Source organism: Amphibalanus amphitrite, unplaced genomic scaffold, assembly GCF_019059575.1.
Source record: "Amphibalanus amphitrite isolate SeventyFive unplaced genomic scaffold, NRLGWU_Aamphi_draft 000212F_arrow, whole genome shotgun sequence".
Classification (NCBI taxonomy): Eukaryota; Metazoa; Arthropoda; class Thecostraca; order Balanomorpha; family Balanidae; genus Amphibalanus; species Amphibalanus amphitrite.
The window spans coordinates 640,384-668,063 of record NW_024881707.1 but is presented as its reverse complement, the minus strand read 5'-3'; the positions used below and the strand labels follow the sequence as shown (position 1 = coordinate 668,063).

General features: G+C 49.2%; 1 protein-coding gene across 2 annotated transcripts in view; it reads left to right on the top strand.

Annotated features, from left to right (window-relative positions):
* Positions 1 to 22,526, top strand: part of LOC122385244 (serine/arginine repetitive matrix protein 2-like) — a 77,476-nt gene extending 54,950 nt beyond the window's left edge. The window contains exons 4-18 of one of the 2 annotated variants that reach the window (XM_043373377.1): positions 5,528 to 5,679; positions 6,097 to 6,373; positions 7,370 to 7,631; positions 13,291 to 13,472; positions 15,645 to 15,825; positions 16,161 to 16,361; positions 16,685 to 16,873; positions 17,232 to 17,411; positions 18,690 to 18,911; positions 19,215 to 19,355; positions 19,617 to 19,833; positions 20,166 to 20,286; positions 20,586 to 20,704; positions 21,302 to 21,409; positions 22,104 to 22,526. In XM_043373377.1, the coding sequence (XP_043229312.1) occupies positions 5,528 to 5,679; positions 6,097 to 6,373; positions 7,370 to 7,631; positions 13,291 to 13,472; positions 15,645 to 15,825; positions 16,161 to 16,361; positions 16,685 to 16,873; positions 17,232 to 17,411; positions 18,690 to 18,911; positions 19,215 to 19,355; positions 19,617 to 19,833; positions 20,166 to 20,286; positions 20,586 to 20,704; positions 21,302 to 21,409; positions 22,104 to 22,183 (2,632 nt within the window). In that variant the 3' untranslated portion in view covers positions 22,184 to 22,526. The remainder of the gene's footprint in view (positions 1 to 5,527; positions 5,680 to 6,096; positions 6,374 to 7,369; positions 7,632 to 13,290; positions 13,473 to 15,644; positions 15,826 to 16,160; positions 16,362 to 16,684; positions 16,874 to 17,231; positions 17,412 to 18,689; positions 18,912 to 19,214; positions 19,356 to 19,616; positions 19,834 to 20,165; positions 20,287 to 20,585; positions 20,705 to 21,301; positions 21,410 to 22,103) is intronic. The other variant, XM_043373378.1, reaches the window with a different exon arrangement.
* The last annotated feature ends 5,154 nt before the right edge of the window (positions 22,527 to 27,680 follow it).

The window sequence follows — 27,680 nt, the reverse complement described above, 5'->3', positions numbered from 1 at the left end:
TCAAATTCGGTGTTAATTTAGGCTCCCACATAAAGAATATCTATCGCGCCCCAAAACGGCCTGGCGCCGGGCGCCCCTACAGCTGGGCACCCACAATCATTTTAGGAAAATTACACCCCTGCCCGTATGTGTGGTTAACTTTAAGCTGATCCTCAAGTACCTATGTGTTTGTCTCTTCCTTATTGTCGTTTGATAAATTCCATTTATCCTACATGTATAATTCCCAAGAAGCCATCGCAGTACTAATCAGTGGCGAATCCCAGGGTGGAGGTCACATGTGTCATGACTTAGGGCCTGGGGTCACCACATGCCTGCCAGGAGCACCACAGGCCTGACAGCCGACAGGGGCACCACAGGCCCGCCAGGGGTGCCAAAGGCCTAGCAGGGGCACCACGGGCCTGTCAGTGGCACCACAGGCCTGTCAGGAGCACCATCGGCCTAGCAAAAGCACTACAGGTCTTCCAGGGGCACCACAGACCTGCCAGGGGCACCAGAGGCCTGTCAGGGACACTATCGGCTTCGCAGGGGAACCACCGGCTTCTCAAGGGCACCATGGGCCTGTCAAGGGCACCACAAGCCTGTCGTTGGCAATTTAGGATTGTCAGAGGCACCACAAACCTGTCAAGGGCACCTACGTTCTAACAGGGGCACCACAAACCTGCCAAGGCCCAGGGACACCACATGCCTAGCAAGGACACCACAGGCCTGTCAGGGGCACCACGGGCCTGTCAGGGCCCATGGGCACCTAAGTCATGTCAGGGCCCACCGTAGGCTTGTCAGGGGGCAGGGTAGGTAGGTACCACAGTCTTTCCAGGGGCACCAGCGGCTTAGCAGGGGCACCAGTCATCACATGACTAACCAAAAATAAAGCAAAAAAAACTGAAAATAGGGCACCACCAAAATTAAGTGGGCGAAATCCGTTGAGGTTTTAATTTTGGGCATAGGTACTAGGTAGGGGCACCACTTCGATTCATGAACCTCCCCTTTCCCGAATTTCCCGAGTTTTCCCGAATCCGCCCCTGGTACTAATACATCAAATTTAAGGGGGGGGCACCTTGCTATTGGTGCCCCCCTTGCAGAATCCAAGGGGGGGCACGGTGCCCCGGTGCCCCCCCCGTTCCGCCGCCTATGAAAAGCTGTGGATGTAATTGCCATCTAGCGTACTGCCTTGATAATTGGTGTCATTTTGCGGTGCTCAAGTGCAGGCAAATTGTAGCAAACAAAAGATAGGACCTCAAAATTTCACAATATCTGCTTTTTAGGGATATTAAGAAATCAAGAGTGGGGGAAAGGCATACAAGCAAAGGCTAAAAAATAATAGAATCTGGCCACCGCTTCCATATCCATAAAAGCGGCAGTTATGAGTGGACGTAGACGAGTGTGGTCAACGGCAAACTGGACGCTGACCTTGAGAGAGAAGCTGGGCGTGTTTCAGTTTATGGTAGTTTCGGTTGTTTTATCAGGCTTATCACTACATGGAGGTTCTGACTTATTTGTTTTACATAATGTGACTGAGTTCTGGAGCTGGTAGAGTGGAGAGGGGAGATGTAGTGCGGTGTATTCCATTTGTTTCCCTGGAAGAGGATTGTGATCAGTCGACACATTTCAACCTTCCACAGCCTCAGACTGACTATATTTGAATTTTTGCCTGAGGCATAAGTCTTTTGATCATTTGAATTGCTTTGTGTCAGTCATGTATTTAATCAGTGTAAGATTGCATTGATCGCTATGGCAGAAGATTCTGAAATGAACACACCATGCGAATCTGGGTAGGTTTACGAACAATCTACCTAGGCTATCTACCAGCATAATATGTCAATGTTCCCTGACCAGGAATTCCAATTTTTCAGATTTACTAGCATTACCTATCTTTTGTAATATCAATTTGGTCATAAAACTAAGACCAGCTAACTGATAAAAAAAAAATGGTCATTGGTGGGTAAATGTCAAGTTTACGTCCTAAGCACATTTCAATGATATTTCTTTCATAATCTTACATATTTTGACATGCTGAATCCAAAAATCATACTTACATGTCTCGCAAGAACAAAATTATCACCAATACACTAAGCAATTACACCTTCCCACAACACACGATCAAAACAAATCGAGAGGAAATTGAAAGCAGGGGCGTAGGCAGGGGGGGGGCCACTGGGCCATGGCCCCCCCCCTTGGGCGCCGAAGGCGCCCTTTGCGATTGGAGGGCGCCGAAGGCGCCCTCCAATCGCAAATGCAATTGTGATATAATCGAATCGAAAAACAATCGCGACTGGAGGGCGCCCTCCAATCGCGAATGTGTTTACAGGGAAAATACGGATGGAGGGCGCCCTCGGAGGACGCCCATTCCAAATACGCCCTCCAAATACGGTTGGAGGGCTCCCTCGGGCGCCCTCCAAACACATTTGTAGGCTGTAGCTCTCTAAGCGTAACGGTGGTCGCCTATGTAAGCCGCTGTCCTGTAAATAAGCGCCCTCTCACCCGAAGGCGCCCTCCTGTAGGTCGCCACCCTGCTACACATTGCCGCCCTTCTGCTGATCGGCGTCCTCATAATTATTGGCGCTCTTCTACCTATTGCGCCCTCATGTGAAATTTTGAAGGCCGCCTTTCTCCCTTTTGGCACCCTCTTGTTCAGTGCCGCCCTCCTACCTATTGGTTCCCTAGTCCTTCCTGTTGAATGCTAATCGGGGCCCTTCTCCTATTGGCGCCCTCGTGTTGATCGCCGCCCTCCTAACCACTGGCACCCTCCTGTTGATCACCGCCCTCCTATCTACTGGCACCTTCCTGTTGACCAGCGCCCTCCGCACAGACGCCGTCCTGTTCGTGTCATCCTCTTGAGCAAAGGCGCCCTCCTCACCATTGCCACCCCCATTTTAATCGTCACCCTTCCGCTCATTGGCGACTTGCAGTTGATGACCGCCCTCCCACCTATTGGCGACCTCTTGTTGATCGCCACCCTCCTATTGGTGCTCTCCTGTTCCTCGCCACCCTCTTACCTGGTGGCGCCCTCCTGTTGATTGTTGATCGGGGCCCTCCTACCTATTGGTGCCCTCCTGTTGATCGCTGCCCTTCTATCCATTGGCGCCCTCCTGCTGCTCGCCAACTTCCTACCTATCGGTGCCCTACTGTCGAAACTCGGGATGTTGATCGGGGCTCTTCTACCTATTAGCGCCCTCCTGTGGATCGCAGCCCTTCTACCTATTGGCAACATCCGTTGATCGCTGCCCTCCTATCATTTATTTACTCCTTTGGCATGTTCTTCAACTTAGTCGTTCTATTGCACATAGTTGATGTCTTGCCTGTGAAAACTGCCACAAATGAACGTGCATTCAGCACAATGAATGAAGTACCTATACCTACCAAAACTATCTACGCTCTACGATGCATAAAACACGTCTTTGGTCTTAACGGATTGATCCTACTTTACGTGCATCATGGCATCTATATGTATTACGATTAAGTATTGTCAACAGGTTCGGCCGCAACAGCAGGCATCTGAAGTTTCGGTGATTGAAACTGGTTATGTGGGTACACTGTATGCACCTGTGAGAAGGCTATGAAGGCTGGTCTGAGGTAATTTGGATGATGTTTACGCATCTCGCGCTCCGGTATCAATCCGATACGGTGATCTGGTGCGTAGATATGCCACCGCCAATAAACTTTTATACATCGACACCCATGAGCCAAGCTTTCTATACAGTTTGTGTGGCAGCGGCCCGACCAAACCTTAGGTATTTTTTATACCTTCAAATTTGGTAAAAGAGCGAGAGGAGCTTTGAACACTGATCGTATAAAAGGCGTGCCTAAAAAGCGGAGGAAAAGGTTGTTTTCAAAAATTTCGCGCGCCTTCGGCGCAGCATTTCAAGACCACTTGACCTTTTGTGACCTGGAGTATAAAGAATACACACGATGCAAAATCAATGCAGCACGACCTATACGAGGTTACGCAAAAAAAAAAACTGGTGGCATGGTAAAAAACGCCTCCCAACCCCCCCCCCCCGTTGAGTGATTTTTTATCTCGCGACCGTATGGCGCCCTCCTTGGGTGAGGTGGCGCCCTCCAAACCCTTGGCCCCCCCCTTCGCGATTTTCTAAATACGCCGCTGATTGAAAGTGTCCAGCGTTGCCATTTGTGAAAAAATATTTTGTCTTTTTTTTAATGTCGAGAAATAAAAACATTCAATATATTATAAAAATAGATAGGAAATATGTAAAAAATATTTATTTAAAAAGAAATATTATTATTAGAAATAGAATAGCAAAACAACAAAGGGGAAATGTTGGGAACCGGGGTTATTGGGTGGGGAGGGTTAGAAAAACAGGGAAATGTTGGGGATCGGGGTTCATGGGTGGGGGAGAGAAAAAATGAAAATGACGTCATAGGGAAATGTCGGGAACCGGGGTTTGTGGGGAGGGGATGGAGAAAAATACGATAAGAATGGTTACAATATTTGGGAAATTTTAGGAATCGGGGTTCTTGCCTCAAATCTAATTGTTACCTAACCTAACCTTACCTGACTTGACCTAACCTAACCTAACCTAACCTAACCTAACCTAACCTAACCTAACCTAACCTAACCTAACCTAACCTAACCTAACCTACTGATTTTTGCCTACCGGGGATAAGGAAAAAGTTGCTTGCAGGAATAGATTGCAGGCAAGAGTAAATCAAATATTTTTAGGTTAAGTGGTCATGCATCAGGCTTCAGGCCTTCGGCCTGAAGCCAGATACATAACCACTTAACCTAAAAATATTTGATTTACTCTTGCCTGTAATCTCTCCTAAGGCATTGCCTTCGGCACTGCGCTGCTTCGCCGCGAGAAATATTATGACGTCATTATTCACAGTTGAATAGCAACTGTTAGATATCATTCTTGATTTTGGCCAACTTTGCACAAGTAATCGCCCCCCAGTTCTCAGGATTTTCCTTTCCTCCCCCCCCCCCCCAGCCAATAACCCCGGTTCCCAACATTTCCCCTTTGTTGTTTTGCTATTCTATTTCTAATAATAATATTTCTTTTTAAATAAATATTTTTTACATATTTCCTATTTATTTTTATAATATATTGAATGTTTTTATTTCTCGACATTAAAAAAGGACAAAATATTTTTCACAAATGGCAAGGCTGGACACTTTCAATTTCCTCTCGATTTGTTTTGATCGTGTGTTGTGGGAAGGTGTAATTGCTTAGTGTATTGGTGATAATTTTGTTCTTGCGAGACATGTAAGTATGATTTTTGGATTCAGCACGTCAAAATACGTAGGAATGTGAAACAATTATCATTGATATGTGCTTAGGACGTAAACTTGACATATACCCATTGGTGGGTCAGGGTTGCATTACAAAGAATTGGTGTTGTGGCCACTTTCAACTCAAACTACCCATCCTAAGTTTTTCATGCTCATGCATAAGAAGGTGTGTCTGCACATCACCATTAGGGGGATTTGAATTCCAAGCTTATTCCCTGCTTCTTGAAAGGTTTTGCATTTCTTTGGTGATATACCTAATGTCTGATTGACTGTTCACAGGACCTGGTCCCTGTACGGAGACCAGGACGCTGACATGCTGTCAGCCAACTCTGAGGCCTCTGTGTCACCGCTGCCACCTGATGAGGAGATGGTGACGGGACCCAGGTCTCTGCAGACCAATCCAGGTGCACCATCCCCCACCCCCAGCTCAGGTGAGAGTCAAGTGGTTACTGGTCAGCCCGTGCGACTGTTCAGCATGGCATAAGGAGTGAGATTTCTTTTCTAGTATTAGTAGACTGATATTCATGATTCACTCATTGAATTTGTCCTGATGAAGTTTTGATCAGGATATATTTTCTTTCAGGTTGTGCTTGCTGTGTTGTACCATTGTTCAGCTCATACATAGATAACAGTAGAACTACTACAGTAGTTCCACTGTTATCTATGGCTCATACTATGGTAACAAATTGGTGAAGTTGATTTATATTAGCTACGGGTCAAGGTCAGCCTTCTATTGTTTATCAGGTGAATTACCACCTATGGCATTCTTGCAACTAAGTATTCTGCATGATTATTCAGTAGATTGTACTCAGTCCTCACCTTACAAGCACTTCCCACTTTCTCTGCAGAGAGCGTCTTGCAGAAATTCCGTAAAAGCTTCAGTTTACGGTTCTACAAGCGGGGCGTGGCGAGCGCGGATCCTGCGGCGCCTTCCCGCGGCCGGCCGCCGGCCGCCGGTCGTCCCGACGAGGACGACGATGAGGACGACTGTGACGACTGCGAGGACTGTGACGAGGACGACGGAGGTCCTCGCGCCGGCGGAGCACAGGGAAGGCGTGCCGACAGGTCCGTGGAGAGAGCGGACTGCGCGGCCGGAGAGGATGACCCCATGGACGGCGGACTGAGGTGAGCGTGGGACGGTGGGTGGGATGACGTGTAATTGTTCCATTGGTGCTGCAGTTGTGTAATTTATCACCCTCAGAGACGTCTTAGGCATTTATGGTAGGCCACCCTGCATAGCTCTTGGACAAGGCTTGTTCCGTACAAAATTAACTGCTCATTGAGGCCTCAGGAAATTTCTCAGTGGTAAGGGAGTAGGCCAAACTGAAATTTCGATTTTAGACGTCAAAAGACCGACCTTGTCAACGCCAACGCATGAACGCATCATCCATGTTTGGCAGCGTTCACTTGAAATGGCTGCCTTTCGTCATCCAAACACGGGAAGTGTCTCCTTTACTGCCTCAGTCAATGGCGCTCATATCGGGGACGATTGTCGTTTTTGTTGACACCGGCACGCACTCCGACCACAGTTCGAGTCTGTCCTTGAGCGGCCGGTACCATTGTCTGTGTGAGCACACGGTGAGAGGCACCGCCCGCCGCTTATGGCTCTCTGTGTGTGATCGCGTCGGACTGGCGTGCCGGATATTGTCTCCCTCCCTGGACGGCGGGACGATCAGATGACCCGGCGTCGTGACTGGAACGGCCGGCTGTCTGCCGGGTGGCGGGGGGGGGGGGGGGAGGGGGTGATTGTTCTGGGCCGTGAATGTGGGCCAAAGTGCTGAGGGTGTCACGGAATGGACGAGTGATGACAGTTATGGCCTCTGATAGCTGCTCTCTGGGTATCTGAGGACTTACTGCCGAATGTCTAATAATTTCTGGCATTCTTCACTCGTTGGATGTAGTTGCAATGGACTTTTAAATGTCTAGCTTAGCAGTTTGTTGTGAAGTGATCATGATCAATAATCTTGGTAATAGATAGTATGCATTGGGATAAAATGACGGTGGATTATTGGCCATAAAGATTATGATCCTATTTACATCGCCGCAGCGTCAATATAAGTTTGTACTCCACTGCAGCCCGACCAACCTATTGACCTAACCCGCCCGCCCCTCTGCCCACAGATTGCCCCGCGCGTGGCGCTCCAGCAAGGAGCGGCGCCGGCGGCTCAAGAAGGAGGCACGCAGCGCCAAGTGTTCGAGCGCTGACAGCGGCGACAGCGGAATTCAACTGGAGACGGCGGCGGCGGCCGGGATGGCCGACAGTCCCGGCGTGCGGCGGAGGCTGCGCAGCACCACAGACGCAGAGGATGCATCGTCAGAGCCCCGCAGGGAGAAGAGACCCCTTTCGGATATATCAGGCAGCTCCATCATTGAGGAAATCAAGGTGGGTGATCTGGTGAGGAGGCGCGGAGCTGTGGCACTGTGGTCAGAATGAGGGAAGGGGATGCTACTCGATCGTAGTTTTGGTGTTGATGTCCTGAAGATTTGAACCGAATCGATCGTGCTGCTCTTAATTCTGTAAGACCAGGAGAATTTGTACCACATCTCCAGGGAAAGTAGGAGATAGCTAGGGCAGATATCGGAATTTGTCTTTAGTTCCAACCCGACAACCAGTGAGGTTATCCGCCAGATCTTCCTCTCTGGAAGGCCGGGTCGGGTCGTTACCCGTTTAACGCCACAACTTCAAAGATGCGACGAGCTACAGCTTTAAAACCTTTCCTCTAAAAGCATTTAACGAGCCTCTTAACGGACATTTCACACCACTCCAACTCTCCGCCCCGTATCACGAAGACAGGAGAAATTTACGGCTACTTGTTTATGACCAGGATGAGTATGGACTGAAACAAGTCGTCCCGTGTCATGTCGAACGTCTTTCTCCGTGATGCATTTCCCTCTTCTGACGAAAACCTGAGTCCCAGATCGCCAGATAGTTTGTAGGGAGGCATAGTTAGTTTGCGCGTGGGCGTTGACGGATTGGTGTACGCTGTCAGACTGTGTCCGTCTGGGAGGTCCTTAGGGAGGTAAAGGGCCTGTGGGCGGCACGGAGGGCGACATCGGGGTTTCGGCGTGCTTTGATACTCTCCGTTGGTCCTCGGCTGTCGATCCTAGTAGGGTCTGGAAATAGCGTTCCGCTTTATCATTGTTCGACTTTAACTTGAGCACGGTCAATTTTCGTGAACGAGAATCAAGTTTTCCATCGCCAGCAAACCTGCAGCCACTTGAACTTAAACTAGCTCCTCGGCTCCAGGAAGGATTCCGCCGATCCCGGATGCACCCATTGTTTGCGGCTGCCCGGCTGCATTCCTCCGTGCCCGCGGTGTAACGGACGGTACTCTGATACCACGCTGGCGGGGCTACCTACCGGGCCACGACCGCTGATAAAACCCCGGCCGGCCGCTGGCGGCCCGTCACGGCGCACCTGTGCGTGACTGATAGCGGCCGGAGGCTCCGATAGTGACGCCCGGTGACGCCGGGTGACCCGCGGTCATCGTTCGGGCACCGGCCCGGCGCTGAACAATGACCCGGAGACCGGAACGGAACGGTCAACGGTGTGGGTGGTGGACCTCAGCGTTACTTGGACGACAGCGACGGGGCTGGATACTGGAGATGGGCTGAAGTTAGTTGTATGTGGTTTCGACCAGTGTTAGTTAACCTTTTTGGAACTTGGCGATCCGTTGTTGTTCCGCTTTTTTCTTGTTGTTGAATCTATTTCGGAAGAGCGACGCTTTTGTGATAGCAATATACCCAACGATATAATCAACTTCCGCGTAACATATTTCCCACGGGCATTGCGTGTCCGCCCCATTTCTCCGTCGTGTTGTTCACACTGTAGTACCGACGACAGACGCTCCCTCATTCAGCTGGAGCGGTCATCCATCCATCCATCGTTGTGTCGCCACCCGGTTGTTGTTGTGCCCCCAGGTCTAAAACCACTCTATCCTCACCAACTCCCGTGCCGCTGGGCCCTTCATAGCCCGGGGCGGTGACGGTGGACCAAGTCCTCCCCCTCTCTTGCGATTTTTGCCGCGAATCTGCGCCTGTCACCAGGATTTTTCGACAAGTCGCACGGAGCCTGGGCGAAAGTTACGCTCGTTGCTCATTAGTGTATCTGCCGCTGCGTAACGAACAGACGTGTGTGGGAGGCGGCCGGTGTGCCTTCCCACCCCGCTTCCTCCGCCAGTCCACTTACACGGGTGCACGGCGGCGACGGGCGCATGGCGCCGGCGAAAGGGATTCATTATGCGATGACGCATGCTTGTGCCTTTTGACGTGGGTATGGTTTACCTGGCTCTAATGACGTGCTAGTCGGTGATAGTGTCCCTAAATTACGATTACATTATTTGACACGTGTTGCCTTACAGTTCCCATCGCGCTTATGAGCAATGTGGTTACATGGGTTTGTTTTGAATCGTGACTAATTTGCGAGACATCGCGATCGCTTCATGTCGTGACGAAAGCACTGCGGCGGTTGTGACGTCAGACAACAGAGCACACGTCATAATGACGCCACCGCGTGGGACGGACGGACATGTTTGTTACGGGATCCCGGTCCAGCCCGGGCGATGATGCTGTCCTGATAGCTTCGTGAAGTCACTTTTTAGCAATCTGTCTCAGAAGTCACATTTGCGACTATGTAGACCAATGACGGTACTTGTGAGCTATATGAAGCTGCATTTGTGAAGGCGCCGTTATCCAGGCCTGGCCTCACGCCTTCCCACGCCCACTTAGGGTCGCCGGTGATGGTTTTATGCAGGCGCGCTATCGGCGGAACAAACGAATTCCGCCCTTATTGGATGGTGGGCGGAGATAGCGCACTTATCACCTCTCATTGGCATACCATGGCGCGGAGATTGCTGGCAAAGCTACGCAGTTTTAAATAGAAAACCTGACAGCGTATGAAAATTATACTCATCGGTGGATACAATTGTCTTGGATTAAAGCAAATCTGAAAGTAAAAGCCGAGTTCCGTGTGGTACTGGAGTGCCTTGACCTTCTGACCTTAGCTAGCTCAGAATTTTAGTAATTAATCGACCCTTGCCACGCCGACGCTTGCTCATTTTCCTTGGCGAGTTCATTGAAAACGAAGAATCGACGGGGCGGTTGTTTTCCTTCTGTCGTTCACGCCAGTCGCCAGCCGTCCCAACTGTCGCTCCAGGACAATTAATCAACATTTGAATTGCGTTTATGTTTTAAAAGAGCGCGTTTTTACAGCAAACGCCTGCCTCGGAGGACCAAACAGTACCACTCTAATGCCGCCGACATGGCCTTGTGGGCTGACTGCGGCCTGAATCACACGATTTCCTCAATGGGAGTGGGTATAGCTGACTGCTGGGGTGGGAACTGTGCCTTCTGCGTCCAATCTATCGTATGACTGGCCTCTCTCATTAGGCCTTAGATCTACAAATGTACACACAAAAAAAAAAACACATCACGTATTAGGCGCATCTATTTCGACTAGATCCCGTCCAAACCAAAGCAAACCGAAGTCACTCCCAGATCCCTATCCTACTCGAGCTAACTATGTTTTCCCATATCCAGATACGTCAGATACAATCCAGATCCATACCAGACCACACACAGGCCGTCGCCGCCGCTGCTCGGTGGCATGACGTCACGGCTGCTATCGGCACGTCCGTCCGTCCGTCCGTTTGTGCGGTGGACAGTAGCCCGGCTTGGCTTGATTTGGCCTTCGAGGACGGCCCTGGCTGCACGAGGAAGGCACTGTGACAGCCGACAGTAGCGCGCCTGCAGTGGGGCAGTGGCGGGCGGCGGTGGAGTGGCTGTGAGGCGGTGTTAGGCTGCAGTGGAGAATTAGTAGTGTTGGTGAGTAGCGAGAGCTGAGCAGCCTGTGTGTGGCGGCAGCTAACAGACGGACCGCGGACGGTTGGGTGGTCTGATCTAGAGGTGGCAAAATGTGGACCCGGGGACCCGGTCCAAAGAACCAGTCTGGACCCATATGGGTCCAGACCGGTTCCTGGAAATTTTCTGACGGGTCCAACCGGGTCCTACCATGAACTATACATCTTGCACACTACACATTATTGCAAAATATGAAGTGAATGAAGTGAATGTTTCTTGGCACACAGCAGCTCTTGAGAATTCCCAGTGAGAAATAGGCTGTTTTAAATGATGCAACTAATGATACCTACAAGTAGTTTGAATTAATTGACTTTTGGGGAACGGGTCCAACTGGTTCCGGTTCCAACTAAGACCGGGTCCGACTGGTTTCAGAAATGTCCAGCCGGGTCTGGTTCGAGTCTGGTTCCCAAAATTTTCATCTTTTGCCGCCTCTAGTCTGATCCAGTGACCAGGCACGACGGAGCGTGGCGTACCGTGTGTGGCCACCTCTCGTCGATCGCCGGATACGATACTAGGGGAAACCGTCCTCTGGCGCAACGGAGGAGAGCAGAGCCCAACTGTCAGGTAGGCGCACCGGGACGGGGCCCGGACCAGCAGGAATGTCCCGGCGATTGGGAGCGAGCCGGCGGCTGTGACGAAATGTGAGCGGAGAGAGACGGTGTCGAGACAGATCAAATGAGCCGTAGCGACCAGCTGACTTCTATCTCCGTCTGTACGCTTCAGTGATTCGACTGGAACGAGAGGGAAAGTGGTGGCAGCGTTTAGCTTTCTGTAGATTCTTCCGCCTGGTGTCTGAGCTGGTGGCTTCTAAGCTCATTTGATTTGCTGGTGTCATGCTTACCACTGCAATCTTAGTAGGCTCTATCCTAGTGATATGCTCGCCTCTTTCATTGTCTGATATTCTACAGCCATGGTGCTAGCAGGCTTGAATCGCCCCCTGTTCCATAAGATTCATGAACCTCGGCCAGCGCTGGACGGTGCCGTGGCTGCACGTGCAACAAAAGGAAGACTACAAGGAAAGTTCCTGATCTCATTGCCGCCGTTCGATTCACTGGGCGTGTATGTATAACGGCATTTTCCGTGGTGCCGTGCAGAGGTGCGACCTTTCCTGGTTGGTAACAGGGGGTGTCACTTACTGCAGAATGTCACTGACTCGTATCGCGTCTACCGTGAGTGTCTAATGCGGGTAGCTCATTTATCTACCAGTCACTGGCCTTTGCATTCGGCGTGCTATGGGGTCCTGGCGTTTTTCACCGTACGTATTGCAAGTCGCTCACTATCAAATAAAACGCGATGTCTGCAGCTCGCGTAACTAGATGATCAGATCAGACGATATCTTCTCTAGCATCAGAAGCTGTCAGTTGTCACATATGGTTCCAGCTCTGTCAAAGATGGTTATTTTTTACATGCACCCAATCAGAAACGTAGTCCAGTGATCGCGACCTCCTGAATTTCACCTCTGTACTCCCGTCTACCGTGTCGCCACGGTCGCCAATCGCCATTGCACCCCCACCTTCCGTCATGTGGTTGCGACTGAACACGTCATTCCCCACCACGTGCAATCGACTGAGTGATGCACATCCTGCCAATGGCGGAACGGGAGGGACCGACTTCCACTCAGACCTTCCTTCCTTGTGGAGCCTTCCTGCCGTCCATGTTCCCCAATCCACCACACGGGTATCTGCGGTTTGAGCCATGTTGTCAAAATTAATTTCAGTTTGCTGCTGATGTTCTGGTTGTTTTGTCGTTGGGATTACATGAGTCATTCGCACATGACTCGCAGGCCAGCAATGTTGCAGCCAGTAGTCGGCATTCTGCGTATTAGCTATGCCGCGCAAACAGCCTTCGTCATATCCGCTCAGATGTTTGTGAGGTCCGTGGGAAGGAAATTCCACCAGTCAGGTGTCAACGCGGTGCCGGTGTAGTGGTTTACACCTATTCATCTCTTGCTCTTGCTGAGCAGGTTACCATTCTTCCTTCAGTGTTTGTGCGTGTTGTCATGGGGCCTCATGTGGTTCCGTGGTCGGAGCTCATGATCACGCCTCTTTGTGAGCTGACTTGACTTTACCTCACATCGAATCTGTCTGGGCTGACCTGACCTCTCCCTCTATGTGACCACTCTAGACCTCCCCTCGCGCCCTGTCTGCCCTGCCCTGACCTTCCCCTCCCTGCCCCTTCCACAGGCCGGTCTGCAGAGCGAGGTGAAGCGTCGCAGTAAGCTGGTGCGTCGCACCCACTCGGACTTGGGCTCGGACCTGGTGCGCGGCTACAGTCGTCAGATGTCCCAGCCGGCGCCGATCACAGAGCACCCGGCCTCGGCGGCGGACGGCCGGCGGCCCCACCACCACCACCGGCTCAGAAAGAGGTGAGCACGGTGGGGGTGGGGGAGGACAGGGGGAGGTGGTGGAGAGGGGAGGTGGAGAATGACAGAACGTGGTGAGGGAGGGAGGCGGGGAACGACAGAAGGTGGGGAGAGAAAGAGGAAGCAGGCAGAAAACAGCAAAGGAATGTGGCGATGGAAGAAGACAATATTTTAAGTCGCTCCGCTAAGATACAAAAATTAAACAACCAGTGTGCAAATATGAGCACACCTACACCAGCTCATATTCCGTCACCTCTTCGGTTACGATTTGCAGTCTCTCACGTGCAGTCCTTTAGTGCACACGTGTTCCAGTGTCACACGTGACACACGTGTTCTCGCTAATCGTTCCACTGTTGGTGACACTTGAAGCCCACCACGTGTCTGGTTAGCTGTAAGAAATGGTAGCTATCTGAGCCGCTGCATATAGTAATTAACCACTGCTCTCTGAGTTGCTGAGTTGCTGAGGGTTGCTGAGATGAAATCAGACCCATCTCCGTGTACGTAGTGTGCGGAGTCTGTTGATAGGGTTGTGTGCGCGGCGTGCGTGGGTGACATTCCATCCTACGTTGCAGGATTTATTGATAGAGTGGGAGGGTTGCTGATTACGGAGCGAGCGAAGCGAGCGTAGTCTTACGCAGAATAACGGAAATTTCTGAGTATGAGCGGCCGGCCGTGGTCACGATTCTGCGACGCTTATATCTCAGCAACTACTTGACCGATTTACATGCGGTAATTTTTGTAGGGTAGCTTCATTCCTTCTACCAAGTATTGGACTATTCCCGATGCATGTGGGTGACCCCTTATGCACGTGCCACGTGCAAAACGAAGAGATGTCACTTTTGTAATTGTTGCAATATCTCGGTAACTACTTGGCCGATTGCGCTGAAAGTTGGCATGTAGGTAGGCACCCACTAGGCAATGGCCCATGTGCCAGAGTTGGGGTGCTGCTGCACGTGTGCACGTGCAGGGGTCGATTCCAGATGTCGAGAACTGCTGGACCGATGGCACTCAAATTTGGTACATGGTTAGGGACCGGTTAGTAGGGTGCCGTGCAAAAGTCAGTTGGGACCCATTTTGCACGTGCGCACGTGCAGGGTGCCGCTTCCAGATCTCGAGAACGGCTGGGCCGATTGTGCTCAAATTTGGCACATCGCTAGAGACCGGTTAGTAGGGTGCCGTGCACAAGTCAGTTGGAGGTACCCCCTCGAAATTTTGCACGTGCAAGGGTGACCCTCTCGCTCGCTCCGTTAGTCGCCCCAAAAGGCGTTATACTGGTAGATAGTTTGAGTGGTGGGGGAATAAAGATGTAGTATAAAAGAGGGATGTTTAGTAAGCTTGATGAACGTTTGTGGCCAAGATTACTTTACGTTTGTGGCCTCTAATTTCGATGTTCTAACCACTTTGAGCCACCATTTACAAAGTGACAGTGTACGCTCAGCCTTTTCGTGGAACGGGTTAGCGCTATTTCCGCAGCTCTCCGCTGAAGCCACCAGTAAATGAATTGGTCATTGTAGCCGCTCCCATTGTCATTGTGGTGGCTCAAACAGTCCGAGGTGGTCGTGTCTAAATGGGTCATTGTGGGAGACCTCAGTCTTCAGACATTCACTTCAGAGACATTGTCTCCCACGGCACGAGTGGGTTTTGTTTGCGCTCGGGTTGGAGCGGGCTTGTTGGATTGTTTCAGTGGCAGGCAGTGCTGTTACGCAGGCGGGCGAGAGTGATGGTGGAAAGTGGATGAGAGTCTGTGTGGTATTGCAGGGAATGGGATGGCTTTGGTGACCTCTTAGGTCGCGTAGGGGACACGCAGTCTGATGCCTTTTCCTTTCTGTCGCGTTATGAAGCAGCTTGACCTGATAGTAACAGTTCTGGCGACCAGTTGACCTGTTCATCAGGAATCCCCTTTACATTTATCATGTGTTTTTCTTGTTATGACTGCCTTTGATAAGTCGCCCCGCATATTGAAAGGCTATCCTGGAATATGTTCAGCAGCATCCACATTTATATGATCGTAAATGTTTCTTACATATGGTGGGTGTATGTCCCAGGGTCTCAGCCATCATATTGACAAAGTCCGGTATCTCACAGCATTCATCGAAGCACTATCCTAACAAGCTCGGTCCACCCTGTAACCTCCCATATATATAACCTCTGACCCTTGCTCGTCTGTCTCGTCAGCCTGGGCCGGGCGCGCGGCGCCTCCCGCCTGCGCCGCTCGCTCTCGGACCCCAGTGTGGCGCCCTCTCCACCGCGGCAGCGCCGGCCGCCGCCGCCCGCCGCCGGCCACGCTACCGACGACGACGCCATCTCTGAGTCGGACGAGGAACTACTGTCGGACGATGAGAGCCGCCGCAGGCCGGTACGTGGGGACGATTCTTGGGGGGTTTGGGGTGGCGACGGAGGCTGCCAGATGGGAGGGGAGGTTGATGAAATTGCATGTTTTTTTGTTGTTATTTGAAATCGGACATTAAAACATTTTGGTCTTATTAAATCGAAGCCATTTGCCTGCGTGCTTGGAAAAGTTGTTCAACGTATTCAAAGCTAGGTATCTTTTCGCACCTAAGTGCACTATGTTGTTATGGTGCGCTCCTCGTCTTCTAAGCTGTGATAGTTGGTTTTCTAAAGTCTTCAAGGGTCTTTAGCGTTCTCACCCCTGTGACCCTAGTCGATGACCCGTCTCCCTCGGTCCCACAGCAGCACCTGGTGCGCACGTTCGAGCCGGCCGATGACTCTGTGGTGTACGCCGAGGCCCACTGGGACTACATCACCCTCGACCCCGAGGAGCTGGCCTTCAAGGCCGGCGACGTGATCGAGGTGCACGACTGCTCCGACCGGCACTGGTGGTTCGGCGCACACCAGCAGAACCAGGGCTGGTTCCTGGCCGCATTCGTGCGGGTGAGTGATGGAGAGGAGAGGGGTGGGGCGCTTGGTGGGACATGCATAGACGAGGAAGGAAGAGGTGTGATTGGTCATGAAAATGAACGTCGAGAGAGGTTGATGGTTTGGAGAAGAGAGTGCCTAGGTAGTATCAGTATATGTATAGATTGGCAGTTGGGGTTGTCAAGTTAGGCAAAGACAGAATGAATCAAACGAATATCGTAGAAGAGAGAAAATGATCAAGCATATCCTTTCCACTCCTCTCTGCCTCTCCCACAGTCCCGCCTCCACTGTGACCTAAGTTAATGACCTCGCCCCCCCCCCCTTCTTCCCTCCGGCAGCTACGAGTGAGTCAGGAGGAGACGGTTGAGGAGACACTGGACGCCATCCGGTCCGGCGCCGCCCGGCCGCAGCTCAGTCGCAAACAGTCTGTGTCGCTGCTGTCACACGATCAGGTGCGCGCCAAGGTGGTGATGGAAATCCTCAGCTCCGAGCGCGCCTTCGTGCAGGACGTCGGCAACGTCATAGAGGTGAGGAACGAGCGGGGGAGATGGGACTGCCCTAAAATCACAAATCAGCAGAGGGAGGGAGGAGAAGCGGGGAACTGTGATGGTCAAAATAAAAAAGCATTCAGGTGCATGCAAACTGTTTTTTTTTTTTAATGCAGCCTTGACCTAAGATTTTTATTATTCAGTAACACATCTCTGTGATATTACTGCAATACCTACCGCAAACTAGGTACTGCAATGTTATGTGTTTTTCTGATTCACTTGATTGTTTGTTTACTATTAATTTTGAATCAACTTCACAAATATGGCATACCATTGGGTTACCATCGCCATCTCTTCCCTGAATGGGCCTTCCCCTGACCCCCCGTCCCCTCGACAGGGCTACCTGCGCCAGGTGGTGCGCCGGCGGGACTTGTTCACCGACGAGCACGTCACCACCATATTTGGCAACATCGAGGAGCTGCACCGGTTCCAGACGGAGTTCCTGCGGCGACTGGAGAGTCGGGTTGACCGCGCCCGGCCACACGCCAGCTGCATCGGGGCCGCCTTCGTCGAGTTTGTGAGTGACGCGCGGGGATTCGGAGGGCGAGTAGGTGTTAATTATCTGTGGGGAGGATGGGTATCGGTTGTTTCATGCGACCAAAGTGGGAATTTTATTGCTATTTATTTCTTGTTCCGTCTTCTCAGTGACTTACTTTTTTTTGCTGCCACTTTACAAGAAGTAGGGTAAGGGCGGGTAAGAGTACGCGGGCGATAAGAGTACGCATCAGCTGTTTCGGTTGCTTAGCAACGCGGGTTTGTCGAGTTCATGAAGTGACATGAAGCCGCCAGTGCGTGCATGTCACCAACGGAACGTGGGCGTTGAGCGGCGACGCTGTTGAGTTTAAGGCGATGAATATTATTTTCGAGCGTTATGATATTATTATGATATGTTACAATAATTTTGATACTTGGCAGTTGAGATAAGGTACATTTCCGTGATTGTTGTGGGAAACTTGTGAGGTTATCTGGGGAAATACTGTACAGTGCAATATTCTGTTTGCGAAGTTTTGCACAACGTTTCGGGGTTGTTTTGTGCGCGAATTGCATGTACGGTAAGAGGACGCACTGTTCAGGAGGGTAAGAGTACGCAGAATTATACATTAAATCGAATATACAGAAATATAGAATTATTAATTTATCGCTCAATGACGTTTGTTTTGTAGGTATATCATCAATGGAGCACTGTGATGCAGATGCGTACCCGAAATTCTTCCAAATACGAGTTATTCTCCTTTTTGATTGTGCATTTTTTAAAGAAACACACGACATGATTATTTCCTGATTTATAGACTTGAAAGATTTATTTTATGTTTTTCTTTTTGGATACTAGAATTAACTTAAATGCCTTCTGAGTTTGAAGTTAAGCATTTGGACAGTGCAAGCTGCATAGGTTGTGTTCATATGCTTGCGTACTCCACCCGCCTGGCGTGCGTACTCTTACACACCCCATATGGTAAGAGTACGCAAGTGCAACGGTTCAGAAAATGTCGGTTTTAGACCACTTCCTTTTACGCTGAAGGATCGTTGCCCCATGGGTTGATGGCTAATTCAATGAACTTTAATATTCCCTATTTACGATTTCTTTCCTTCAAATATTAAACAAATGAGAGCAAGAAATCCACTAAGTGCGTACTCTTATACGACTTCACCCTATTGATATCCGATCATGCAACATAGTCTGCCCACTTTTCAAGACTGTTCTGCATCATGTTGTGAGACGGACAGGTCAGGGACGGTCGCACCATGTCTTAAACACCGCCCAGTAGTCAACTAACACCCCCCCCCCCCCCCGCAGCAACACGGTTTTTCGATATACGCCGACTACTGCAACAACCACCCGTCGGCGGTGTCGGAGCTGCAGCAGCTCTACCAGAACAACCGCTACATCCACTTCTTCGAGGCGTGCCGCCTGCTGCGCGACATGATCGACATTTCTCTGGACGGCTTCCTGCTGACGCCCATCCAGAAGATCTGCAAGTACCCGCTGCAGCTGGCCGAACTGCTCAAATATACTAAGGTGGGTGGTGGTTTGGGGATAGTCGAGGATGAACGCTCTAGATAACCGGGCGTTAGCACCGTATACCCATTTTACTTTAATACATATGTCTTCGAATATGTCACGATCTCGCAGTAGATTCTAGACTAGGATAACAGCCCGAAAGACATAACTTTTTTCGTCCGCTCCGTTTTTAAAACGTGTATTTTAATATCGGCAACATAACGCCTTTGTCCACTTACAAGCGAAGAGCACGTCGCACTTGTAAGACGTAGTCCGGTGCCACTGCACCCCCTCTGACCCCCCGTCCCCCCTATCCCACAGACGGATCACCCGGACTACGAGCACGTGCGGCAGGCGCAGGCCGTGATGAAGGCGGTGGCCATGGGCGTCAACGAGTCCAAACGACGCATGGAGAGCCTGGAGAAGCTGGCAGCCTGGCAGATGAAGGTCGAGGGATGGATGGTGAGGACACGGGGCGGGGAGGAGAGAGGGCTAGGAGGTGGCGGAGGGAGGAAGGAAGGGCGTTTCAAAGGAAGGGTGGCTGGAGGAGGGCATTTCAAGATGCATGAACACGTTGCACAATACTTTCTGTCAGAGCATTGGTGTGGTAGAAAATAGAAAGTATTTTCTTTTCTTTTTTTTGTCTCCATGGGGTCAAAACGTCGTTTCTGTAAGCCATTGCTATCAAATTTACAGTGTTTGACACGACTTTCCTCGTTTCAGGGTCCGAACCTGTTGGACACCAGCTCGGAGCTGATCCACCAGGGCGAGGTGACCAAGCTGACCTCGTCCAGCTGGTCCAAGGAGGTGTGCACGCTCTTCCTGTTCGACCACGTGCTCATCTACTGCCGCAAGGACCTGCTGAAACGGAGCGTGCAGCAGTTCCGCGGCAGGATCAACCTGGATACGGCGCACGTGGTCGACCTCACTGACGGAAAAGGTGCGTGTCGAAGGATCGCGGGCAGCACTTAGGGACGGAGATGCTCAGATGATCAATAAAGTCAGTTCGTTCTACTGGTGTTTGCACAACGAATTGGCTCTATGAAGAGCGCACAGAACAAGGCCTGGTTGTCCTGCTTCTCTGTATTTTTTCATTCAGTCTTCTAATTCTATTACTAACCGTGTTTTTTACTTTGCTGGCAATGCATTGTGATATGGAGTCACATGTGCCGGAGACTTAGAGCTCGCGACGACGTTAAATACCAAGCTCTGAATTGTTAACACGATGGTCTGCGCCCGGTTCTGACGCCCTCGTGTCCGCCTTGTCCACAGACGAGTTCTCCGGAGCGACGGTGAGGAACGCGATCCGTGTTCACTCGCAGCTGAAGAACAAGTGGTACGTCTTCTGCTGCAAGTCCGAGGACGAGAAACTGCGCTGGATGCTCAAATTCCGGTCAGTAGCTGTCGAGCGGACACTGTTTTGCTGGGTTGGCATTAGGTAGTATTGGGTAAAGATCTTTCGCTATGGTAATAATGGGTCCATTTGGTGATAGACAGGTGTTTGCCAGTTTTAGTGCTTTGTCGCTGCCCCCTGGACTCTTTTTTCTGACCACGAGAAAAAGATAATGATCATAATGGCAGCATTGTCACTTTGCTTCTGTAGCTCTGCGTTCCTCCTTCGCACTACTGTCGCAAGCCAAAAAAGCCAAATTTTAGATTTTTCTGACGTGTGTCTCGTGTCTCTGTCTCCAGGGAGGAGCGGATACGGGTGTGTCGGGACCACGAGAACGGCTTCCGGGTGTCTGATAAATTCCGCCGGCTGGCCCAAATTGCCGCCAGAAATCACCAGAACACGCCGAAAAAGCCCAAAAGTGAGTACAGTCAAAGTCGCTAGGCGGCGGGGTAGTAGGGTAGTCTGCAGTTTGAGTGAGGCAATGTATCTATGGATACATCCAATTTAGCTTCCTGCTGTGAATACCTGGCAGTGCGGGCGTTGCTTGGTCTGTGTGTTGGTGTGATTAATCATAAACCAGTTGTTCAACTGGGTGTTGTGCTGTATTGGATGAGATATTATATGTTTGCTGCTTGCGGAGATTTCCTCGCCCTCCTGAAACCTACGAGCAAAGCGATTGCTGCATAAGATTGGAGAAGAATGTCAGTATTTTCTGCAATGTTTGATATTATTACTTTTCCTCCCTCTCTGTGTACTTTGGTGCAACAAGAGGTGCACCTTTCTCTCCCGAAATATATAGTCTCCTGAGGTTTCAACCGTTCATGAGCTGTCCCTTTCGTTCCCTGATTTTCCTTGTTCCCCTGAACTTTGAGCAGTCATGAGTGTGTTTCCGAAAAAGGAGCCTCATCGGACCTGCCCTCCCACGGGACTCCCTAACTGTCCCACGGCGCTCCCTGCTGTCCCACGGGGCCGTCCCACGGCGCTCCCTAACCGTCCCCCACGGGGCCGTCGGCAGCCCAGCACCCCCGTTGCCGGCGTCCCATGACGCTCTCCCAGGCAGAGCTGGTGCTCAGTGACGCCAGCCCATCCCCGGCTCCCAGTCAGGAGATCGTCAAACGCAAAGGCAAGTGCTGCCACCTCCTGGCAGCAACTCACACTAACCACTAAATTCAACGCCTTCTCATCGCTAAAATAATGATCCGGCACCTAACCTTCCTTAGTGGTAGCCCCTTCGTAACCTAGCCACAGGCTTCTTGCTAACACGCTTCACAGGTGCTGCAGCTGGGCCGCGCTTTGCTCTGAGAGGTTTCTGTGCTTTCCTCGGGTTCCGGTTTTCATAAAAGCTTTATGAAAAGAATCTTGTAGCATGCGCTTAATAATCACACATTTTGCTAAAATAAGATTAGATGAATATCATTCGTATCTATAAGCATTAGTACTAAGCACTTACAAACTTACGTGCTGCTTCCTTGCAACAGTCAAGCATATCGACGGACGACGTCAAACGAGCTCACTCATGACAATAATAGACTAAAGGAGTCCCCTTTCCTCGAGTTAGGTGTGAATCGTCCCCTACAATACGATAGCATTTTTGAAGTTAATGATGCCATGAAAACTGCGTCGAAACGGTACATGTCCTCGCATCGGTGCTTCGCTGCCTGTGTGTACGAGGTGGAAGATGTCCCTGCCCCGTGCCCATGCCCCAGCGGCCTATCTTGGACCCAATGTCACTGCGTTGCGTCCCTTTCTTTTGAAAACCCATGTCTGCAGTCTGACATCTCTCGGCATGCACGAATAACGGCCTTTTTTCGTTTCAGGCACTTGGTTCAGCTTCGGCAACAGTAAGAAGCGCAGTCGGGCAGCGCCGCACATCATTCACCAGCACCAGCTGGTGTAGGTGACCCGTCTCCATGACAACGAGCAGCCACGCTCGTCGGCGCGGCCCGGCGCAGAAGCTGTGGTGCCTTCGGCGGCCGCCAGGTGTCACTGGCGCGCCGGACCGTGGATCAGCTCCATCCCTCAATCTGTGATCGCCACTGTGTATTTGAGATTGTCGTTGATCATGCAATATTTATGGACTCTGTATGATTGGTGGACTTTTGATAGTGACAAGCCGCATGTGCTAGAGTTTTTACATATTTGCATGTCGTAACATGTACTGCCCTAACCGACCGACCTTTGTCGTCTTTTATTGTTCTTTTTGCTCCGTCTGCTGTAAATAAACAACTCAGGGCGCGCTATAACGGTGGGTTTTTATGCGGCGCTGATAATGCGCTTTCGTCTGATGATTGGGGAGTGCGGTAGGCTGAGAACCCAACGCAGCGCCCGTAAGCGTCGACCCTTACAGCGTTGGTAATGGTAACGGTTGTTGCCAGCTGCAGGGGCTTGTAAAGAAACACTGCTATGTCGACATCCAGCTGCGAGGAATGGGATAATATGTGCCCGGCGAGTTACCGGACATTAGATGAATGTGTTAGAGGAGTGGCAGGCCGCAGCACTGTTATCCAATAGCTCCCACACGAGCTCAGCGTTTTCTAACGCCAACACCGCCCATGTTTTCATTTGATGTTCTCATAATTCTACTCTGCGTCCCATCAGCTACTGCATATATCTCGCTATATATTTCAGGATTACACGGGTGAATACCGCTCGCTTGGCGTTTCGTCACCTGAAATTGCCGGCAGAGTCACGCGCAGGCCTTGGTGCCGTTTAGAAGCCCCCCCCCCCCCCCCCCCAGTTGGTCAGTTGAGGTCGGTTGAGAGCGTCAGCTGTCCACTTGCTGAGAATGAGGGACGGGTATGACTAGTGATGATGCGTGACAAGCGGTGTGCACTGTGCAGAATGGTCAACTCCTGTCGAACGGAGTGCTCGTAGGGAGCAACATTTATGATGTCTAAAGTGATCACTGATCATGTTCTTTGACGGGCAGCCGCAACTCTCAACGAATGCATAAGTCATAACACGCATCTGGCCAACAGAAATTTGTCTCGAAGGGCAGACTTCGCATCGGTTTCATACCGACAAGCATCTCCTGTTTGCCCTATCCAACTTCCTTTCCAGTCTCGCACATCTTCGGTACCGAATCACCCCTCGTGAGCAGTGAAGTAAACCCATCCGTTCGTGACTTACTCTAATCCCTTCCATCTCTTCCTCTCTACGTCCTGCTCTCCTCCCGCCTCTCCCAGAGCCCGAAGTGTGAGCCAGTGGCCGTTCAAGTGGCTCTCAGCCCTGCCCGGCGCCGGACCGCCTTTTTCTCGAGCCTTCCCTCGGAGCACTCGTCTCGGTCGTAATAAGCCCTCGTCGAGCGGACGGTCGGCGAATCGCCACTCACGCGGTCGGCTGCAAAGAGCAGCTACTGTCTAGAGTTGCAAAATTTCCCCCAAAGGCTGCTACCGGCACCGCCCCGCCCCACAAAAATTTTCTGGGATACCGGCATGCTACCACGACCCGAGCAAAAACACCACCAGATAACCGGCATACTAAAAAAACCTGCAATGTTGATTCTAGCTTACCTCTACAAGAGATGCCACACTTTGGCAATTTCAGTACCCATCCCAGTTCCCACCCAGCAGCCACCCAATGTCCAACCCCAACTACGGGCAGGCTGATTTTGGCTCAGTTGGCCCCACAAATACCAACAATTTTGAAACTCAGTTCCAGTCTATAGCTGTTAAAATATCACCTGTAATCAAAGAGGTATTGCCTGCAAAAAAGCAGTAAGAAAAAGCATAAAAAAGCAATGACAAAAAGAACTTAAAGTACTGAATTGTTTCTGAAGACTGGACAGTTCAAGTTAGCAGTAATCACATTAACATTTCAGAGGTGTTCTACTATTCCACATTCTCCTAAAATTTTGCAGGAACTTACCAACCAAAATCAAATTTTTGAAATCTAGATGGTCACAACATAAAAAGTACCTACAGATTTGGCCATGTGCCTGGGGAAGCGAGATCAACACCTTTTTTTCCTTTTCGCCATGGCTTGCTGGCTCATGAATAAGATACGAATCATTTGAAAAATGTGAAAAACTCACTTGTCCTGAGAACAGTCACCAAATAATATGCATAAAAACGATATAATACCCGCTTTCTCGAAGAATCTTCCTCTCCAAACACAAAGTTATCAACTATGAAAGATTTCGAAACAGATGCGCCATAATAACAGAGGCTTTTAATCAGCTGATTAAATTGCTGCAAAAAAAAGTTTCTGAACTGTAGCAAACTGCCTCATAAATGATTTGTTGATGTAAATGATCCAAAACGATATTTAATTCTGATGTGATCAACATTGAGGGTTTAATTCACTACAAAAAAATTCATTTCCTTTCAGGAATCAAACCAAAAAGGCATACGAATGAATATTACGTCATCATGTTACATCCTTCCATCAGGGGAGAGAAGATCTAAAAAGTCAATCCTTGGTTCCCATTCTGCGCCACTTTGTTTATTTTGTATGCATAGTGTTTTCTTGTAAAGATGAGACAAAAATGCCAGTTTATTTGATTTTCATTTCATTTTTGGGACCAAAGTCAGGCTCAGGGCTACCTAATACCAGCCTTTTCAGCTGGATTTTCAGTGTCAAATACTTTGTAGAGTATCTCAGACCACATCTCAGGACTCAAGGCCAGTTTCCAAACAATGTGTTTTGTGGTGTTTTGATTCTGCCTTTTCCCCTAGGGAACGTTGTCATGAACATTTATTTACTTTGTTGTATTTTACCTATTACATACCATTAGACTTACTGATTGATCGAGCTTTTGCAGCATGAATGAGTATTCTTCCATTTATTGACCACAGTAGATTCTTGACAATCCTAATTATAACGAAACCTGTGAATCGCTGAGGTCCATGTGTTAGGTATGCCTACCCTTAGCAATGTAACTTCTACCACAAAATGTATTTTGCAGTGGCTAATATTGCTGTTATTATAATTTGATAGCCTCTTAGTGCTTAAAGTTTAAACCAACTGCTGATATTTTCTATTTTTGTGCAAAATCAAAAATACCGGCATGCTACCGGCAAGACATGCCAGATACCACGAAAAAACCTGCGGTAGTGAAAATTTACCGGCATGCCGGTAGTGCGGTAGGGAAACTTTGCAACTCTACTACTGTCCGACGGCGTGACGACTCGGCTAGAATGTGGCGGCCCAATAGCCGCGTTCGCAACGTGACTTAAGGCACGCAGCTTATTAAGCTACCTAGGTGGCTAACACCGGGTTCACACCTGGCAACACCTTACGATTGTCACCGTTGTCAGGTAAGCACACTGCTTCATAGCAGTTCTTAGCCGGTGTGACTTGGTCCTTATCTGGCATCCCACGATGCCACGTTAGCCACCTCCGCCGGAGGTAGCTTAGCAAGCTGCCTCGGTCTTCGGGAAAATTCAGATAGCTTACAGTTTTACTCACTCGGTACTTTTTTTATTTTGTTGGCACTTATTCCGCACTAAATCGATAGAAAATTGCCTTCAGGGCATAGCTCGATCAACTGCGCTGCGTTTGTCGAGGTTTGAGAAGTCGACGGCTTGTGTCGTATAATAAGGTTGAATGGTTTATATTTTATCAGTCATCGCGTTTATAGTTTGGATTTATTTCTATTATTGTTTTTACTTATGGTATCTATTATGTGATAGGCTTTTATAGTGTGTTTGAGTTGTATTTCGAACAGGAGGTTGGAGTATAGGTGGAGTATTTATAATGCAGTGACAGTGATGGTGCCATGAATCAGGAAACAAATGGATCAAAGTCAAATCGAAGCTACAGTTTGCCTTTTTACTGGAGTGTATGTGAGTTCTTGAGTTAGTAATTAGAATCTGGGAATTATTGGTTAATGTTCAGTAATGCAATACATTGCTGTAACGTTTTGTATACAAAATGATTAGAAGTACAAATTGAAAAAAGGTTTTTAGAGTGAGGAAAACCTGATGCATCAAAATTACATTCGTGTTGTGTTTGTGGACTGCTTTTCAAGCTGGTGTGTTGTGTCGTGTAATAAGGATTGTTCTTTTTTTATTTTTAAGTGCTTTTGTTTATCATTTTTATTTGCCTAAATTACCTATTATTGTTCTTTGTGGCAACAATTATCCAACCAGTAGAGGGAGAAAACTTGGGCTGCGCTGCAAGCTGGATGGCGAAGCTGCGTTGATAGGGAAATGTTCACAAGCACCTTTTTATGGGAACCTATCTACCAAGTTGGGGAGAAGGTGGTTTTAATCAATACGATTTCATCTTTTAAGTGTTTGGGTAAGAAGCATGCCAAATTCATTATATTTTAATTGCCCAAGCTTCTTTGGAATAAACAAACGATAAGACTTATTCTCTTTGCTTCAGTAACTCAGATCTGGATGTGAATTTTTTATACGATTTCATCAATACTTAACAAGTTATTTGCCTAAATGCCAAACAAAATTATTCCTTGTTCATTCTATTTAATCGAGCTGTGAAGCAGTAAATAAATCATGGTACAGGTATGAGGTACATGCCTTTATCTTTCAAAGCTGGTAAGTAATTGATGTGACGGAGCTCACTTAACTTGTTGATAAAATCAAAACCATGTTTAAAGTTTGCCCTCACTCATTTGCAATCCTGCTTCAAAGTCCCCATTTTTGTGTATAGCTAGGAAAAGTGTCACATGCTTTTCTAATGCAGTGTTAAAAGTTGCATACTATACCTATTACCTAGGCTTTATTTAGACTTCATCCATTTGATGCACACATGACTTCGTCTTCCATCTTCATTCTGGCAGTGTCTATCTAACTTGTTTTTGAAATTATTTGCTTATTTTGGCCAATATTGCTTCCTCTGGTAACAGTCAATAATTTTTATATAAATTTAGTCCGAATGCTTTGAATGGTTGGATTTCTCTCATCTAAAACTAGTGATGGAAGCTAAAATAATTTCTGTCAGCTAAAATTCACTGTACAGTGTACTGTCAGCTAAAAATTATTAAAGTAAAAGCCTCAGTCTCTTTTTGCCGCTTTCAAAGACATATCCTTGCTTATAGAATCTTGCTTTGTCACAAAGAACTGATATGGCTGAATATTTAGCTTTCTAGTTATCAACTTGTTAGTGTTGATCATATCCACCTGCCTTGTCAGTGATGCACATAGGTATCCAACTGTTTCATTCACCCGTCGTATTACATGTCCTGTGTTCAAAAGGTCCTGAAAAGCACAATTCCACCCTTAAAAGGCCGAATTTGACATAATGCTATGACACATTGGGTGTGCTGCTTAACTGTGCTTCTTTAATAGTTTTTTTTTTTTTTAGAAATTTTGTCCGAATGGATGGATGGGTGGCTATGGGCCCGGGTGCCCCGCTAAGCAGTGCTTGTTGCGAATGACACCACGGACCCACCACCCCACCTTGCCCGCGCCCGGTTCACCGGTGATAAT